At 54.1% G+C, this 18,159-nt stretch overlaps 3 protein-coding genes across 14 annotated transcripts; 1 reads left to right on the plus strand and 2 right to left on the minus strand.

Moving 5' to 3' along the window:
* The first annotated feature begins 405 nt into the window (after positions 1 to 405).
* Positions 406 to 5,032, plus strand: GALE (UDP-galactose-4-epimerase). Of its 7 annotated transcripts, XM_060141114.1 has the most exons (11): positions 406 to 522; positions 2,121 to 2,341; positions 2,488 to 2,603; positions 2,692 to 2,805; positions 3,039 to 3,215; positions 3,490 to 3,603; positions 3,699 to 3,765; positions 3,870 to 3,955; positions 4,065 to 4,142; positions 4,361 to 4,475; positions 4,648 to 4,842. In XM_060141114.1, the coding sequence occupies exons 2-11, from the start codon at positions 2,221 to 2,223 to the stop codon at positions 4,704 to 4,706; spliced, it is 1,047 nt and encodes a 348-aa protein (XP_059997097.1). In that variant the 5' UTR covers positions 406 to 522; positions 2,121 to 2,220; the 3' UTR covers positions 4,707 to 4,842. The 7 variants fall into 7 exon arrangements, with proteins under 7 accessions (XP_059997097.1, XP_059997093.1, XP_059997092.1 ...); XM_060141110.1 differs by lacking the exon at positions 4,361 to 4,475 and having other exon boundaries at positions 1,138 to 2,341; positions 4,648 to 5,032; XM_060141109.1 differs by lacking the exon at positions 4,361 to 4,475 and having other exon boundaries at positions 4,648 to 5,032.
* Positions 5,033 to 5,091: 59 nt separating this feature from the next.
* On the minus strand, positions 5,092 to 9,581 carry LYPLA2 (lysophospholipase 2). Of its 6 annotated transcripts, none has more exons than XM_060141122.1 (10): positions 9,444 to 9,556; positions 7,886 to 7,989; positions 7,588 to 7,619; positions 7,395 to 7,460; positions 6,873 to 6,920; positions 6,711 to 6,781; positions 6,497 to 6,570; positions 6,318 to 6,419; positions 6,043 to 6,216; positions 5,092 to 5,893 (listed from the first exon to the last, which is right to left on the minus strand). In XM_060141122.1, exons 2-10 carry the CDS (start codon positions 7,961 to 7,963, stop codon positions 5,825 to 5,827), a joined length of 714 nt encoding a protein of 237 aa, XP_059997105.1. In that variant the 5' UTR covers positions 7,964 to 7,989; positions 9,444 to 9,556; the 3' UTR covers positions 5,092 to 5,824. The 6 variants fall into 6 exon arrangements, with proteins under 6 accessions (XP_059997105.1, XP_059997106.1, XP_059997108.1 ...); XM_060141123.1 differs by having other exon boundaries at positions 9,380 to 9,477; XM_060141125.1 differs by lacking the exon at positions 7,588 to 7,619 and having other exon boundaries at positions 5,092 to 5,950; positions 9,444 to 9,581.
* A 2,089-nt stretch (positions 9,582 to 11,670) lies between these two features.
* Positions 11,671 to 18,159, minus strand: PITHD1 (PITH domain containing 1). The gene is made up of 6 exons (XM_060141126.1): positions 17,870 to 18,159; positions 17,191 to 17,234; positions 16,747 to 16,824; positions 13,941 to 14,045; positions 13,152 to 13,260; positions 11,671 to 12,613 (listed from the first exon to the last, which is right to left on the minus strand). The coding sequence occupies exons 1-6, from the start codon at positions 18,065 to 18,067 to the stop codon at positions 12,512 to 12,514; spliced, it is 636 nt and encodes a 211-aa protein (XP_059997109.1). The 5' UTR covers positions 18,068 to 18,159; the 3' UTR covers positions 11,671 to 12,511.

The following is an 18,159-nucleotide window of genomic DNA, read 5'->3' on the forward strand; positions in this document are numbered from 1 at the left end:
CCCTCTCGCCTCTGTTCCAGGCAGCCATCTGCTTCATGCCAGGGTTACTAAAAAGAAAGAGTTTGGCAGCTGCGAAAACAGTGGAAAACCTGCGGGCGAGCGTGGAGCCGCGGTCTTCGGCCCCGCGCTTGGCTGTGGCTCCCGCCGCGGGACGGCTGCCGGGCGCCCCTGAGAAGCCCCATCTCCTGGGGCGCGGCGCCTGTCTCCCGTGGTCGGGACAAGCGCTGGCGCCTGGGCTCGCGGGCGCGGCTCCGGGCCGTGCCGTGCCTTCCTCCGCCCACCGCCCAGGCACGGGTCGGTACCGCCCTCTGCGGGACGTGCCGCGCAGGCGTCCTGAAGACGTAGCTTCCTTGGTCCTCCCGGCGCCCCGTACTGCGGTCTCCCCGCTGACACGTCTCCTGGGGGCGTGGAGGAGGCGGGGCCAGGGCGGGCCGTCGGTTCTTAAAGGGACTGGGCGCGGAGCTCGGAAGGCGGCGCCGTTCGAGGCAGCGCGGGGTGCGTGGTGCGGAGCAGGTTCGGGAGGTGAATGGGGGGTCTGGGCGGGTTTGCGAGGGGCCGGGTGGTCCACCGGGCGCGAAGGAGAGTCTCGGGGATCTGGGCTGCGTTCTGGGCAGAGTCCCGCCAGAGCGGACCCACCCTCGCTGCTCGCAGCTCCCACTGCCTTGGCTGGGGTGGCCAGGGTTCATTCATTCCCGGCCGAGGCACTCCTAGTTCGGCCCCCTCCGAGCCACCGCCCGAATCCCAGCCTGAGGCTCAAGTGCACTTGATAGCTCACGGCTCTGCGCCCCCTCCTCTCCATTTTACGGACTGGGAAAACTGAGGAGGCGACAGCTGACCGAGGCCACTCTGCGAGTCGGAGGGAGGCCGGCCTCACCAGCCTTCCTGCCTCCCATAGCTCCTCCGCCACCACTTTCCGGGGGCCCGCACAGTGCATGGAGCTCGGTGGGACGGGGGCGGGGGCGGCTTCAGCGTCAGGAGCAGAGTCCAGCGGGAAACAGTGGGGGCGGGGGGCGAACTGCTTGGGGAGAGGGGCGGGGCTTTGATCCTGGAGATCCAGATTCTAGCCCGGCCAGCACTAGCTTTGTGACTTAAGGCAATTACTTCACCTCTCTGACCTTAGTATCCTTTTTTGTAAAGTGCCAGTAATAACACCTGCCTCATCAGGATATTGGGGGAATTCAGGAAAATAATGCAAAAGTGCCCAATACAGAGCCTGGCACGCAGCGGGCGTTCAGTCGAGCTGGATGAGCCCAGAAGAGGATTGACGCAGCTCGGAGGAAGGCGGCTGCGGGCCAGGCCGCCCGGAATGAAAGACCTCAGTGTCTGAGTTTCCTCCCCCGCCCCCCTCCTCCGCTCCACCGTCTCTGCCCGTAGAGTTTGTTCAGGGTGGTGGTGCACACCTGACAGTGGAGCCTGGGGCCAAGGCCACGTCTACACTACCCTGTTCAGTGCCACCTAGAATTAGGCGGGATCCTTAGCTCCAAGCCGGGAGTGGCATCCGCACAGGCGGAACCAGCCTGGCTGACCTGGGGTGGGGCCCACTCCAGGAGTGCAGTGCTGTAACCCCAGAGCTGGGCTCAGCCTGCCTGGCAAAAGACCCCACCCTGAGGCCATCTGCTATATTTCCTGCCTCCTCCCAGTTGACCTTTGTGGGAGGGAGTCAGGGGGCTGCTTACCCCAGGAGGTATTAGTCACTGAACCAAGGAGCCAGTTTATACCTAGTGATGGCAGAGGGACTGGGAAGGTCCGAGTCTGAGCAGACAGAACCCCTTCCTGGGCTCTTGGAGTCCCAATGCTGCTGCCTTGTTTCCTTCTGTCCAGAACTGTCCAGTCCCCAGACACCTCGGGGAAGGCAGTGTGGAGCCTAGGGTTCCATCTTCCCAACCCCCGGTCAGTTATGGCACTTGTGCCATCAGTCTCCCCACCTGTACCATGTGGCAGTCCTTTAAAATCACCTCATCTGACCCTCACACTACCACGTGATAGTTGGACAGTTATAAACTCCATGTTATAGATGGAAACTAAGGCCAAGAGAGAAGTGGTCTCCAAGGCCTAAGGCCAGAAAGTGATGGTATCCAGTCTTGGGCCAGGGCTGACTCCAGACCCACCCTATTAACTAGGACGCACCACTGCCTCCCTCTGACGCCAGAGTCCAGATCGAAGGAGGCCCTGATCAGGCAGCCTCAGCCACCTCTGAGTCTCCGTCCTGGGCCAGGCGCGATGGCGGAGAAGGTGCTGGTAACAGGTGGGGCTGGCTACATCGGCAGCCACACCGTGCTGGAGCTGCTGGAGGCGGGCTATTCGCCGGTGGTCGTCGACAACTTCCATAACGCCATTCGTGGTGAGCAGGCGGAGGGGGCTGGGGCTCCCAGGGGGATGGAAGGGAAACCCTGCGTTCTGCCTCCAAGAGATGAGTGTCTGGCCAGTCCCTTGGGAACCCAGCACCCCATCTTCTCTGACTTTGATGGCCTCTATGTGCCCAACCAGGAGGGGGCTCCATGCCTGAGAGCTTGCGCCGGGTTCAGGAGCTGACAGGCCACTCTGTGGAGTTTGAGGAGATGGACATCTTGGACCAGGCAGCCCTACAGCGTCTTTTTAAGAAGGTGGGTGCTTGGCAGGCAGACAGGAAAGGGGCATAGCCAAGGGCCAGGCCTGTAAGCAACCTCTGACCCCAGCTTTGCAACCCTGCAGCACAGCTTCACGGCAGTCATCCACTTTGCTGGGCTCAAGGCTGTGGGCGAGTCGGTGCAGAAGCCTCTGGATTACTACCGAGTTAACCTGACAGGAACCATCCAGCTTCTGGAGGTGAGGCCTGAGGCAAGGACACAGACACTGTGAGGGCCCCTGGCCGGGTATGCAGTGCCAAACACGGTGGCAGAGCCCAAGCTGTGTCATCTTTGCTAGGTCTTTGCCTCTCAGCCTCAGTCTCCCCTTCTGTAAATGGGAGCCCATAGCTCAGCCCCACCCGCCTGGGAGGTGTAAGGGGGCAGGAATAGCGTGCGAGGCAGAGGCCACTGACGCCTCCCCTCCACGGGCAGATCATGAGGGCCCACGGGGTGAAGAACCTGGTGTTTAGCAGCTCGGCCACCGTGTATGGGAACCCCCAGTACCTGCCCCTGGATGAGGCTCACCCCACAGGTGGCTGTACCAACCCCTATGGCAAGTCCAAGTTCTTCATCGAGGAAATGATCCGGGACCTGTGCCAGGCAGACAAGGTGAGGGCCCCCTTTGATTCAGCCGTGGCTCCGCTCACGGACCCCTCACAGCCCACCCCCGGCGAGCCTGAGGACGGGATCCTGATCAGCCTCCACCAAGGAGGAGGCTGGGGTTCAGGAAGCAGCAGTGACTTGCACGAGGTCACAGCACTTGCAGGGAGGGCCCGATACCCTGCTCCTTTCTAGGGATAGACAACCAGCAGGGTGGGCTCTGGATTCAGCTGGGACGCGCAGCCTGCACCCCAACCCCCATCGTCTGACCTGCGTCCCACAGGCCTGGAATGCAGTGCTGCTGCGATATTTCAACCCCATAGGCGCCCACGCCTCGGGCTGCATCGGCGAGGATCCCCAGGGCATCCCCAATAACCTCATGCCCTATGTCTCCCAGGTAAGGGAGAAGGGAAAGGAAGGGGGTAGCCCTAGACTTGAGGGCTACAGCTGGTGCCAAGGTCCTGGGAAAAGCTAACCTGACCTCCACCCCAGGTGGCGATTGGACGACGGGAGGCACTAAATGTCTTTGGCAATGACTATGACACAGAGGATGGCACAGGTGAGCTCAGAACCAGGAGGAGCCAGGAGTGGGAGCCGGGAGGGAGACTGCGGTGGGACAGAGACTGTACTGCACCCAGCGCCCCACCACCTCCTCCTCTGCAGGCGTCCGGGATTACATCCATGTCGTGGATCTGGCCAAGGGCCACATCGCGGCCTTGAGGAAGCTGAAGGAGCAGTGTGGCTGCCGGGTAGGAAGAGAAGGGAGGGAGGGGAAGGAGACGGAGGCCTGGACCAATGGGGCCCACAGGGGTAGTAAGTCCAGCCCCCGGCACGGTCCCTGTTCTCCTCTCTGGGCAGATCTACAACCTGGGCACGGGCACAGGCTATTCGGTGTTACAGATGGTCGTGGCCATGGAGAAGGCCTCGGGGAAGAAGGTAGGCTGGCAGCCCACCCTGACCCACCCCCAGCCCCTCCCACTAACCTACATGACGGGCATCCCAGCACCGCCCTGTCTCCCCAAGCCTGCCTTAGGACTTGACGCCTGAGAGCGAGACCCTGCTCTGGACCTCCATTTCTTGAGGGCCTGGTTAGCAAGTTGGCAGATAAGGCTAGGGCCAGCTCAGCTAAGCTACAACCGCCCCCTCTCTTGCAGATCCCGTACAAGGTGGTGGCCCGGCGGGAAGGCGATGTGGCTGCCTGTTATGCCAACCCCAGCCTGGCCCTCAAGGAGCTGGGCTGGTCAGCAGCCTTAGGGCTGGATAGGATGTGTGAGTGCTAGCCCAACCCCTGACCCTGGGTGCTGGCCTGGCCCCTGGGAGAGAGTCAGGGGCTAGGAAAAGGGCCGCCGGGGGTCTGGCCCTGCCCACTCCGGGCTGTCCAAGGTGGTGCGGGCCCTGCACTCCAGCGTGGACCCTGAGCACAGACCTCGCCCCATCACAGGTGAAGATCTATGGCGCTGGCAGAAGCAGAATCCTTCAGGCTTTGGCGCGCAGGCCTGAGACCCTCACCTACCAGGGACCAGAAAAGGAAGAGAAACAACTGCCTGCTCTCCAGCCTCTGGGAGGAACCCAGGGACCTCAGAGCCTCCCCTACCTCAGACCCCAACGGTGCCCACTCAGCCCACCAGGCATGAGGCCAAGCGCACCACTGACCAGGTATCAGGGGTCTCTATTCCACAGGGTCCAGGAACCCAGGAGGACCACCAAGAGCAAGTGGGGCGAAGCAGGGCCCTGAGACACACAGAACGCCCTCCTCCCGGGCACTAATTTATACTGCTACGAAGGAGCTTCCCAAAGTATTTAAAATAAAGTTTTCTTACACTGGAGCAGATTCTTGCACGTGATCACACTCTACCCCTTGGATAGAATCATCCAGGCCTAAGAGTTGAAGCAATTTCTTTAATTTTATCGGAATCCAGACACAACAAGAAAAACACCCAAAACTACATGGAGACAGAAGACAAGACATGACTCCTCCCCACCTCCCCCTGGCCCTAGAGTGGGGACAATGTGGGGTGAGGCAGCTGGGGGAGACCTTGAGCCTCAGTCCAGCCCTGCAGGCTCCAGGCCCGCGGGGGCGGAGGGTAATGGGGAGGCAGGGCCCAGCCCCCAAGTCAGAATGGCTGAGGGGAGGCCCCCTCGAAGGACTCCGCCCCATCACCCACACTCCTGCGCAGGGGCAGGGAGCCCACAGCAGCAAGGGGGCCCGGGCCACAGACACATTCATGATTGAGAAGCAGCTGGAGTGGAGGCAGGAGAGACACGATTATCTGGGCAGAATCAGCTGGCGGGAGAGGGTGGGAGGTGGGGCCTGGTAGGGCCCCAGGGGCCAAACCCTGAGGTCACAGGAGGGGCCCAAAGTGGGGCTAGTGAGTGAGGTCCTGAGTGAGTGGGTCAGCGGCTGGGCCCCTTTCTCCCGCTGCCTACAGCCCCTCCAATACTGCTGCCAGGGGGGCCCCCCCCTCCAGGGAAATGGGATAAGAAAGCAGCCCACCCCCTGCGGCAGACAGCCAGGTGGCTGAAGTCAGGAAGGGAGGCCCGGACAGGCCTTGGCCTGCCTACCCCAGAGGCCTGTGGGAAAAGGAAGGGTCCAGGAGGGTGAGAGGGGCTCGACCGGCTCAGATCCAAGATGGTGCCGCGTGTGCCAAGTCCCCCATGAGCTGGGGGACCGCGCTGGGGGGCAGCAACTGTAGTTAGACAGGAGGCAGCAGCTTCTCAAGAAACTCCTTCACAGCTGCCATCTCCTGGGGGTGGGGGGTGGGGGTATTGTGAGAGGCTCCTGGCTGGAGGGAGGAAGGAGAAGGGCGGGAGTGGGAAGCAGCCCCTCGGCACTGACCTGAGGACAGGAGCTGTGCGTGACCCCGGGGTAAGTCTTGAACTGGACCCTGGCGGGTGTGACAACGGACCGAAGCTTCTCGGCTGTCAGGGCCCCAAACCGTACGGGAACCATGGGGTCCAGCTCCCCGTGACACTGAAGGATGGTCAGGTCCTTGGCACTGCCGTTGGCTGCCTGTGGGCCAGACGGGACTCAGAGAGCAAAGCCAGTGCTTGGGCGCAATGCCCCAGCCTCAAGGAGACAGAGGGCAGGAGCGGGGTAGTGGAGACACTCACCTGGGGGAAGGCCCGGTGCAGAGGCAGCCAACAGCTCAATGCCACAATGCCAGCCAGAGGGTGGGGGCAGGTGAGGGCTGTGTAGAGGGACAGGGCTCCACCCTGGAGGAAGGAGAGAATGAGGGCTCATGAGGGCACAGCTCAACTCCCACCCCCCACCCCCCTCTCTCTCCCCTCACCTGTGAAAAGCCTCCCAGGACGATCCGATTGGCAGGGATCCCATTCTTCATCTCATGCTCGATCAAGGCCTTGACTGGGGGGAGGGGGCATGACTGGGTGGAAGGAAAGCTGCCACAGGGACCCAAGGAAGGGAGCCAAACAGGTATTGCCAGGCACTTTCCTCGGCGGGCAGAGGGGGAGAGGGAGGATGCCGAGGAGGGGCTGGGGCCTTACTGTTCTCTGCTGCCTTCTTAATGCCAGCCTCGTCCTCTGGGGCATCTGGACTCAGCCCCATCAGGTCAAACCTGGAGGAGCAGAGGCGTTGGCAGCTCCTAGGAGACCTGGGCTGGCCCCAGGCAGCTCCCTCAAGCTCCTATTCCCCCTCTCCAAACTCACCAGGAGGGCATCACCATTTTCATGTTGAGTGTCACAGGGATCCGAGGCCTGGGGAGGGACAGCAAGAGGGGCCGTCATGCTCAGGAGGGATGAGGAAGCCACAGCAGAGAGCCCAGGTGGGGGCAGGGCAACCCCTGGGGAACCCTCCCAGCAGGCAGGGCCTGTGTTTAAGGTGTTGCCAGGCAACCTGCCACGTGGGGCTGGAGGCTGTGGCTGGGGGCATCGGCAGTAGCAATGGAGAAGCACAGCCTAGCACTCGGTGTGCGGGGTTCCAGCTCAGTCGGTGAGTACTTGGGGAAGGGGTACAGGGGGTGCTAGTTCTAGGAGTATCAGGTCTAGGAGGCCTTGGGTCTGGGGCTGGACCCTATTCCTGAGGGTTCCACAGGAATGATGAAGGCTGAAAATGGCACTTGTGACTGCTCTGGGCCCCAGGCCCCAGGATGCAGCCGGCAGGAGAACAGGCCTGGGACCACAGGACCACCCCCCATCCTCAGCCCCTCCCCTTGCTGGGGTGACACTCACGCGTGGGGACAGATGTACTTGACGTGAGGGAGCCGGATAGTAGAGAGGGCGTCAGCCCAGCTGTGCCTGTAGGAGGGAAGAGAGAAAAGACACCGATGTGTAGAGGGAGGAAAGGAGGGCGCAGGCCGCTCCAGTCCCGCCCCCTGGGCCCTCCCCCACTTCCCCAGAAACACCCCCTCCCCAGCTCACTCACCCTGTGTCTCCAAGGCCATGTAAAAAAATAACCTGGAAAAGGATCAGAGATGGGGAATAGGGCAGTCACCGTCCTGCTATCACTCTCACTCTGTCCTCCAACTTCTGGCCACCCCTCCCTCACCCCCAAGGACCTGGAGGGGAACTGAGGTGGCAGCCAGACAGGTGATTAAGCCCCTGCCTCCCGGCTGCAGGCTGCTCGCCCTCTCCTCACTGCCACCTCTATTTTCCCCACGCCCCCTCCAGCCAGTTCCCCAGCTGGCCCCTTGGGGGCTGCGTGGGTAGCAGAAGACCCTTACCGCAGCTGTCTCCCGCTCAGCTCCAGACACAGTGGCAGCATCGGTGAGCAGGGGCACAGACATGGTGTTACCACACATACACTGCAGGGCTCCACGGCTGGGGCCTGTGCACATTCGGGACAGTGGTCAAGAGCAAGGCCAGGAAGGGGAGAGAATCCTGACACAGAAGCAGAGCCTCAAACCCAGGGCCTACCCGGGCCATCAGCCCTCAGGTTCTATCCTGGGCACAAAGAAAAGCCAGGCAAGAAGTTCTGGGTCCGAGCAAGCGGGCAGGAAGTTTGCCTTCACTCCAGGGCTGAAAAGCAGGGGCAGCCACCCTAGTGGCCCTGCTTCTGGCCCCCCACACAGCCTGAGGTTGCTGGAGGTGGGCAGAGGCAGGGCTTTGGGGCCGTGGGGCAGGGGAGCCAGGGCATCCCCTGCTGCCTTCTCCCCACCTAACACTCGTTGGCAGGTAACTGCCTCCTCTCCCTGCTCTCCAATCATCCCCCTTCTCTAGAGCCCTTGCGTCCCCTCCTTCCCAACTCCCGGCCCTACTGGGAAATGAAGGGAAGGAAAACTGCCGGGAAATATGTTTCCAACCCCTACCCTCAACCCCACACACATTTTCTCCAACTTCCCTCCCATCCAGCCCCCATCAGCCTTCTGGCTCAGCCCTTCTCAGAGCCCCTGGGAGCTGCCCATGTCCCCAGAAGGCACACAAACTCCGATCCACCACCCACCTCCTAAACAGTGCCCCCCGCCCCCCTGTATGAGGCCACCTGCTGCTGCCCACTGACTCCAAATAGGTCCCCCAGCTCGACCATGCTCTGGGACTCCCAAACGCACAAAAGAATGCCAAGCTGGCTGGCTCCTCCCGTCCTTAGCATCCTCCAAACTCCCCGGCAGCTTCTGCTACCTGCCCCTAAGTGCCGACCCTTCCTAGCAGCGCCCACCCCTCCCACCCCACCAACTGGCTTCCCCCTCCCCTCTCCCCCGAGCGCCCCTCCGCACAGTAGGATCCCTCACCTCTGACCCTGGGGTTCCTCTTCCCACACAGGAATGCACCTTTTGTCCTAAGCTGAGATTCCCTTTCTTCCCCACAGAGATACTTCCACCCTCACCCCAGGCCCCTCCTCTCAGAGTGGTGCCTTCCCCCCTGACCTGGGGTCTTCCTCGCCACAGTAGAAACTTCCACCCTGCCCTATGGTCTCCCACTCCCCACAATGGGAACTTCTGTTCTGACCGAGAGTCGCCCTCCCCACAGTGACAATTTCTATCCTGACCCCGGACCCGCCTCTGGCCACAAAGGGGCGTTCTACCTTTGACCCTGGAGAGCACCCGCCCCACAATGGGATCCTCCACTTCCGACCCCGAAGTCCCTCTCATCACACCGGGACCCCATCTTCCTCCCCCTCTCTGCCCTCAAAGTCCCCCAGACCGGCCAGCGCCTCTTCGCACCTCACTCCCCACCCCCATCCCTCACAACTGCGGTTGCCCCTCCCCACTCGCCAGTACCCTCGCGGTGGGCCGATGCCCCGCCAGTGCCCTCCCCGGGCCTGCTGGCCCCGGACCACGGTACCTCCACTCGTGGGGGTTTCGAGACCTCTCGAGCGATTCTCCTCCCTCTCCCGCACAGACACACACTCTTCCCCCTCTGCCGCCCCCGCCGGAACTTCCGTTCGAGTCCCGGGAACCCAGCCATCGCGCTGCCGGAAGTAGCCTGGCCAGCGGTACGGAACCCGGAAGTGGGCGTCGGGGTTTCTTCAGATAGGAGCTGCCATGTTGGGTACGGTGGGGCCACTCCCCATAACCAAGCCACGGAGTCTCCGGCCGAATCTAGACAGTGCCTCCGTGGCTCCCACTTGCTACCACCACCCGTGCGTCTCCTGGAGGAAACCTGTCCTGAAGGAGAGGCATTCCTCACACTAGCAGAGTTTCCCACCTTCCCATCCATTTATGGTCTTGGGTTTCCACCACTGGCCCTCACGTCCTGTTCCAGGGTCATGGATAAAGTCATACGCTCAGCTGAAAAGACACTTTGAGACCATCTAGTCTTCCAACCTTACTTTAAAGATGAGGAAACTGAGGCTCAGGGGAGGGAAGTAAACAGCAATCTCAGGATGACACTGTGATGCTGCCCCTGCACCTGCTTCCTGAGCTGTAAAACGGTGACAATAACCACCCAGCTTACTTCACAGCTTTGCTGTTAGGCTCAAATGAGGCCGTGTGGAAATGCTCTATACAGTGTAAAATCACAGCGTTGAGGACATAATGACTCTAAAAAGGACCTGGGAGAAAAGAACACTGGCATCAGCAGTGTCCGAGACAACTGGTCAGGAATCGGAGGTGTTGTCTTAGCTCTGCCCTCAGCAAGCAATACCACACAGACAGTGCACAAAATACCACCATCAGCGAGCTCCAGTTGTTAACAAAGAGGGTTTCATTTGGTCACCGAGTCACCCTTTGCTCCTTGCAGCATCGGAAAAAGTGGAATGGGGCTCAGGGTCCACATAAAGGCTGGAAGGGGAGGCAAACTGGGTTTGCAGGACCATGTCCCTGACAGGGCCTGTGGGCATCTGCACACAGGAAATGAGTCATCCCTCAGCAGCTTAGGACTCATCTGCCCAGCTTAATGTACACTAGGTTTTTTTGAACTGAAAGAAAACAGTATATCTGGAAGCTCAACAAAGCACTTTTTCCCAGGTTAAGAGGCAGTTTGGTCTTAAGTGCTCAGCCCGTCACAGAGCAGGAAAACTTTGGGTCCAGAGGACCAGAGCAGGCCAAGGATCCAGGGTTGGAAAAGGGGTGAATGGATGAGGACAACACAGTTGCTCCCACTCCCAGAATCCCTGCTGGGTCTGCTTGTGGAAGAATAAACAATTCCTCCTGCACCCCAATCACCTATAACACTGTGGCACTTTGAGCAAATTCTTCAGAGTGAAGCTCAAATTCAGAGGCCTTGTCTCAGAGGCTACCGGTGATTAGTGCTAGTGGGATTAATGGTTAGTCTGCTCTAACACTTCTAACTTTATTTTCCCCCTACTCCAAATTAAAACATAGCCCTTCTTTATCTCCAAATGACCCAACTGAAATAAAAAGGCTGTGGCGGAGGAGTGAGTAGGACCCTTGGTGCGTCGAGAATTGTATTTGCATTCTGGTTGATTTCAGGCTGCATTTTTAGAAATTGAGGCTCGGGCAAGGCTTGGTGGTGGCAGGCTTTCCCCAGGATAAGCTGGAGAAACAGGCTAGCAACGGTGTAGGCCAATCCCTCAGAGGCATTCTCTCAACAGGATTAAATTCAACACTAATTTCCATTATCAAGTGTTTCTAATTTCTGCAAAGGAGAGAATACTGACCACTTTAAATCCCCTCTTTTAGGATACTTAAATTCTGTCCAATTGCCGTACTGACTTTCAAATCTTAAGTCCAACTTCTTGGGTCTACCTTCAGACCTTAGGGGCTGCTCACTTCACTTTCCTCACCATCATTTCTTCTGATGAGCTCCAGAATCTGTTCTCCCTTGTTTTTGTAAACATCACAACTTACTTCCTTACCTAAGAAATGGAATAGAAGGTTTTTAACCTCACCTTCTTCTTTACAAAATGTGGGTGGGTGGGTGTAGGAGCATTTTTAGCCTACTGTACAGAATTAAACCTGACCTTTCCTGGAGATACTGATCTACTGTCAATTTAATTGTGGCACTTATCATCTACCTGGTCCCAAACAACAATAGATTTCAAAGTTTCATACAGTTCTCAGTAAAGGTTTCATGAGTACTACCAAGAACTCAAAAGAATATACAAACATTAAGTCTGGCAAGGATTTATTAGGAAGCTTATTAGTCACAGTGAATAAAAATCCATGAACAGAAGAACTGAGATCTCCAAATTGGCAACTGGGCTTACAACACTAGTTAGAAGCTAATAAATATTAAGGATGTCCCAAGAGGAATCTTATCTAAGTCCCAATCTTACCCCGACCAGGATCCCAACAAACACAGAAACGATGCCCATGCTCTCCTCAGACTGCTTACCTGGTTAGCAGGAAAAAAGAACTTCTTCTCAAGCTATTACGCATTATCAGGAGATTCTTGCTCTTCTAACTATAACCATGGGACACTAGCGCACGACAGACAACTCCAAGCTGGGCAGCTTGACAAGAATGGTGAAAGGTGACAGGGAGAAGGAGCACGCAGGGACAAGGACTTCTAGCTCGACACCCTCCTGGTGGTTAATACGAACACAATGCTGAGGCTTCACAAAGTTTACTGCAGCCCAGGAGGAGTCTCCATTTAAAAAAAACAAGTCACACAAAAATCCTGCCACAAAGCATCAAGACACTTGGGATCCCGTGGCCACATTAACTGGGAAGGCAGGCATTATCCATGACTGCCAGGTGCTGACCACCCCAAGACCCAACTTCTGCAGGGCCCCAGAGAACCACGATTGTCCCTCGGCACCCACACGACCCTTCCCGGGGGTGTGGTGTCTTCCGTAGGTCAGGTTTCTGCAGCAAGCCCCAAAGACAAAGCTTGGCAGAGGCTGTGGCAGCCAACTCTCTCTGGAGCCCCATCTCTCTCTGTCTTTCCCAACAGTATGTCGTACATCTTCACTGACACAACGCCTCTGTGGGAGCCTTGGCCAGCCCTTAGGAAATAAAGTGTGTCTGTGGGGTAACCTGATGGACCCTGTGGTCAGCTGGGTTGGCCGATGCTTCATAATTGCAGATGGTCACCTCATGTCGGCGAAGCTGCAAGAAAATTGAGAGGCTGGGTCAGCTGGCCATTGCCTAGACCACTCAACGGAGTGGTCCTTATTCAGGCTCATTTCTAGAAGTCATCATCTAATCTATTCCCCGTTCTGATACTTTTTATCCTGAGAAGCCTGGGCAAGATCGAATCAATGATTCACCCCATCACTTAGAAGATCCATTCCTCTACTATAATGGAGGCACCATGAGAAGAAGACCTTGTCTATCTTGTTTATCACCCTATCTCTGGTGCCCAGAACAAGAAAGGTTACCAACAATGTTAAATGAAGGAAAGAATTTTAAGGTGAAAAACTGCATTGATATCAACTGTATTATTTCAACCCCCTTAAAATTCCTATAGCCTGTCAAATGAGACAGACAGTTTACAGTGATGAAACTGAGAAAAACTAGACTGGGAGCAATCAATGTCTCACTTGCTCTTTTTCCTTTCCTTCAAGCTCCTACCACCACAGCATGCAGATATACAAACATATGTACACATATTAGAGGGGCAATAATACTTCCAACGCCATCTTACCTCAGTCCATTCTCCTCTCAGGCCAATATAAAAGACCTTTGTGGTATCGGCTCCAAAGTTTTTTGAAATATGAATTGAGAGATGATAGACATTTGAAAAACGAGAAATTCTAGAGGATGAAAGAGTGGAGAGAGAAGACAACAATTAAGAGTTCAGTGAGAAGCTCACTACCCATGTCAAAAAAGTCAATTCCAGCTCCATCTTGTGGTAAAACCCAGGCAAATGTCAGAGAACAATCTTGGGGTCTTACGTCTCACTTCTCCTTTGGGCAAGCAATGAATACAGTGAACATTTACTGAATATCTGCCAGATCTTGTCCAAGGCAATAGGGACAGAAAAATGAATCAACACTGCCCCTGCCCGCAAGGAACAGGAATGAGAAATGCTGTGCGACCACGCAGGGATCTGAAAGCAAGCTCAGTAGGAAAATGAGAGAGGTAAGGTGGTCACATGTAACTTGGCTGCTGTAAGCCCACTATGCAAAGAGGAATTCTGAAAACATCTTTCCTAAGACCATACTAGGAGCTCATTCAAATCTGTCAATTGCTTCCAGGTTAACAAGTCTGTGGCTTGCACTGAACCTCTGCCAAAATCTGACCAAGCCTAGGATTAGGGCTCTCCACTGTTTTAACTTGTTTCTGATGCTAAGGAAGCAGGAGATGGGCCAAAAACAATTGCAAGCCCACTAAATGCTAATGCATTTAGCATTGCTCACAGATGCTCATTGCAAGTGAGGAAGCGCCTGCCATTCTCAGAAGCCAAAGAGTGGAAGAGAGGCCCAGTGCTTACTTTGTAGCATACTCTAGTTCTCCTGTAAGATCCCGGTTCAGACTAAAGGTCTGATCTGGCTCCCTGTCTGTATCATCAAAGCTCATCTGTGGAATGTTCTTGTACCTGAGAAAGGAAAGGGGAGAAAAATCAAGAAATGTGCATTATCACATTTTTCAGGTTCTCAGAACTTCCTACTGACTCCTCAACTGCCCTCGGTTCTATCAACAGGAGATCAAATTTTGGAAACGGCATTTTACTTGCATTTATACACACATATCTTTAATCCAACAAGAGCTGAGAACTGCAACATAAGCCAGTGGCATCTTTGAGTGGGTTAAGAGCGCATGAGAAGCAATACACAAAGCGATAGCTCAAACTGGGTCACATGCAGCAAATGCATGGAGAAAATAAGCAACTCAGCACATTCAGACCAAGCTGAGGATGTTAAATAAAACAGCTTACTCATGGGGAAAAAATACTTTGGCAGAAACATCTTAAACACAGTTAAGAGATAAGATCAGGTAACCCAACACTCAAGCATTTTTCTGTGTTCAAAATTACCCTATATACAGAGTCATCCTACAAGTCTTAAAAAAATACAACTTGGGGATTTCCATTTTGAAGAAAGCACAAAAGGCCGCCAACTCACAATGGGCTTTGGAAAGTTAAGTAAAACTGCTAGTGAAGAAACAAATTTTCAAAGACATATCTAAGAAACAGCAGTCTCCTCTGTAACTCACAAATTCTAAAGGACTGGGCCACACACACTCCCAATCTCTAGTGTCTTATTAACACACCCACATGGGAGGGGCCTAGATATTAGCTGCAGCAAAATGCAGGTAACATAGGAAAGCAAATGTTTGCTTCAAAGTGTTTCTAAGAATGATGCACAGAATAATAATAATAGTGAACATTTATAAGCAGCATTATGAGAGGCAGTGTAGCACTGTGGTTAAAAGCAGTGTCTCTGGAGCCAGACTTCCTAGGTTTAAAGCCTGGTTCTGTCACTGACCAGCTGTGTAATTTTGGGCAAGTGATTTAATCTGTCTCTTAGTTCATCATCTGTAAAATGGGGATAGTGATAGTACATATCCCATACGGTTGATGTGGATATTAAATTGAATCAATTCTAAGAGACACACTTGTTAAAAAATTTTACTATGGAAAATTTCAAACATACTTAAGAGTAAAGAGAAAAATATAATGAATCTCCATATACTTATTACTGAGCTTCAATATTCAAGATCATGCCAATTTTGCCTATCACCCCCATTTTGTTTGCGCTTGATATTCTGAAGCAACCTCAAACGTATCATTTCATTCATAAATATGTCCGTATAGGACTTCGTAAAAAAAATATGATACCATTTTACGATGAACAACTTAACAATTAGCAATAATTCTTTAATATCATCTAACACCTAGTTTGTGTTCAAATTTCACTGATTTAAGGTCTCAAGTTAACTTTTCTGAATGTATCAGTGACATGTCATAGTTGAACAGATACTGCTTTTTTCTTTATCAACGGGACATAAAATAATGGTGCATTTTATAATCAATGACATCTTAGATTTGATAAAGTGCAAAGTGCTTAGAACTGAGGGCTCTATAAGCATTTGCACCTGCCTTTCCAAAACCAGGCACATACTATGGAATTCCCTGGCGGTCCAGTGGTTAGGACTCTGCTCTTTCACTGTTGAGGGCCCAGGTTCAATCCCTGTTCGGGGAACTAAGATCCCACAAGCTGTGCAGCGCAGCCAACCCCCCCACCCAAAACCAACCAACAAACAAAACAAAACGGGGCACATACTACGTTCCGGATTTATTCTAAGCTCTTTACATGTTATAGCTCATTTCTCTCCACAATCTTAAGAGGTTCAGACTATTACTGCCATTTTACATATGGAAACATTGGGATACAGAGAAGTAATGCCCAAGTCATGCAGCTAGCAAGCGGTACAGCCAGAATTTGAACCCGACTATTTACCCCAGAGCCCCCTCTTAACTACAACACAACATGGATGTCTAGTCTTGTCCAGTCAATCCATCTCACAAGTAAACGAGTCCCAGAAAGCATCACCTCAAACGTACTTTGTTTCCTTACAATGATTAAATATGTGGATTTGCTTTCAAATTCATGTTTCTAACATTCAAAAATAGTGTCCATTTCTTAAATCTCTCATTTAAATTGATCAATTTTTCAGAAGAACTTTTTATGTAAAGTTCTTCTGGTATTTGCTTCTGCAGCCCTCAGAAAGCGGTGTCCCCTCCTCTAGAAAGGCTACGCTGGAATAAGGCAACTTGTCAGAAAGGGAGTACTAGCTCTAGTATGAACAGATTCCATGTTACAAGAGGTATATAGAACTTTGCTAACTAAAGGCCATGTAAACTCAGATGGACTGCTTCCATCTCAACAAAACACACAGAAAGATTGTAATTGTCTGAAACAGCAAGGGAAGATGTTGAAGCTAACCCCAAAGTAGACTCCTTAAAGATCATTTGAGATCTGCAGCTGGGTTATTAAGAAAACTGCAAAGTCATCAACAGTTGGCATTTATAGGATGCCAATGGTGCCACAGCAAATACTTTGAAGAGAGACAAGCTGTTGGCGCTAAAGATACTTAATCTAAAAATGTCGTTAATTCAGGAAGAGATAGATAAGTGTATTTCAATGCAGAACAAACATAAGACTTTTTTTTAAGAGGGGGAGGGGATATTTAACCCAGTAAAAAGAAAAAATTAGACTATTCTGGAATAAAGTGCTACCAGAGAAAAGAGAAAAAGGGATAGGAGCTTCTTGAGGGCCTAGACCCTTGCCACTTACAGTCTCATCTCAGAGGGGTGTGAGTCATCATCTTCTCCCATTATAATGATACCTTTGAGCTTGACATTGCCTGTAAATCTGCCAGAATGCAAAAAAGAGGGTTGTCAACCTGGGGTTCAATCTCTGCTGAGCTGTGTGACCCTGGGCAAGGCCCTTCCCCTTACTGGGCTTCAGTTTACTCATGTGTCAGACTTGTGCTAGGTAATTTCTAAGATCATGTCTGCCTCTGGTATTCTTTGGTTCTAAAAAATTTACCTTGACTTCTCAGTTATCTTTTAACAAATACATCTTTTTTGCACCAAGAAAGCTACTCACACCCACCTCAGTAATTTACCCCTTTTCCAGAAACAGAGGTGTGCTCTTGACACAACCATGGAATGAATCCTGGTAAGGCAAATGGGTACAGCCTCTTTAGCCTGAGGCAAGCACCAAAGAAATACTTACGGAATATTAAACAGAAGCTCTTCATCTGCATCACTTTCAACAAACTGGAGGGGAGAAGGAGGAGAGAGGAGAAAGCAACAAATATTTGCTGAGCGCCTACGATTTTAGGCATCTTCCACCCTGCTTTACAGCTGGAGTGCAATGCAGATAGTCAACCGCCCTCAGTCTTCCAGCACTTATTAACTTCCTGCACCAACTAGCCTCCTGAAATTGTGTGCAGAGATCTGTGCCTATGCGGTCCACAGCTTTCAAATGGCTCTACGCCCCACAATGGTAAATACTCTAGATAGGATAACGTGCTTCATCTCCCTAGGCTGGTCTTCGGTCTTCATCAGGTGATAAGTAATCAGGCAACCACTAGGACCAGTGGTCAAACGGTAGGGAAAACGCCCTGATGGGTCATCCTCCGTCACTACCCCCCGCAGCCCTGGAACTGAACGTTGGCCGTGTAAAGCAAAGCGCCCTTTCCCGTCTCTGGGCCTCGGCTCCTCTACCTACAAAATGGGGAGATTCGACCCTGTTCGCCTCTCAAAGGGGTGGCAGGAGACGGGCACGGGAAAGCGCTTGGCAATCGGGCCGTGGTTATTTTTAACTTCAGAAATGAGACTGACAGAGCAGACGGGCGGCCTGAGGCCCCGCGCGGGTCCCCGCCCGCCCACCCAGGCCCCGGAAGGCCCACCTTGGAGCGGTCGGTCCGCTCCTCCCACGGCTTGAAGACGCCGCGGCCGCTGCCCTCGCGGCTCTCGTTGAGACACTGCAGCCGCTCCAGGTCGATGCGCAGGTACAGGCCGTAGGCCAGGCCGCGCTGCTCGGGAGGCTCCTCACGTTCGGCGGCGCAGCGACAGCCGCCCCCGCCGTGACTGTGGCCATGCGACATGGCGACGCCACCGCCCGCGCGTCCCCGTGCCCTGCCGCCGCCACCCGCGGCTCGCTCGTTTCGCTCCGGCCGCCAAGCGCGCCGCGACCGCC

Source organism: Lagenorhynchus albirostris, chromosome 2 (assembly GCF_949774975.1).
Source record: "Lagenorhynchus albirostris chromosome 2, mLagAlb1.1, whole genome shotgun sequence".
Lineage (NCBI taxonomy): Eukaryota > Metazoa > Chordata > Mammalia > Artiodactyla > Delphinidae > Lagenorhynchus > Lagenorhynchus albirostris.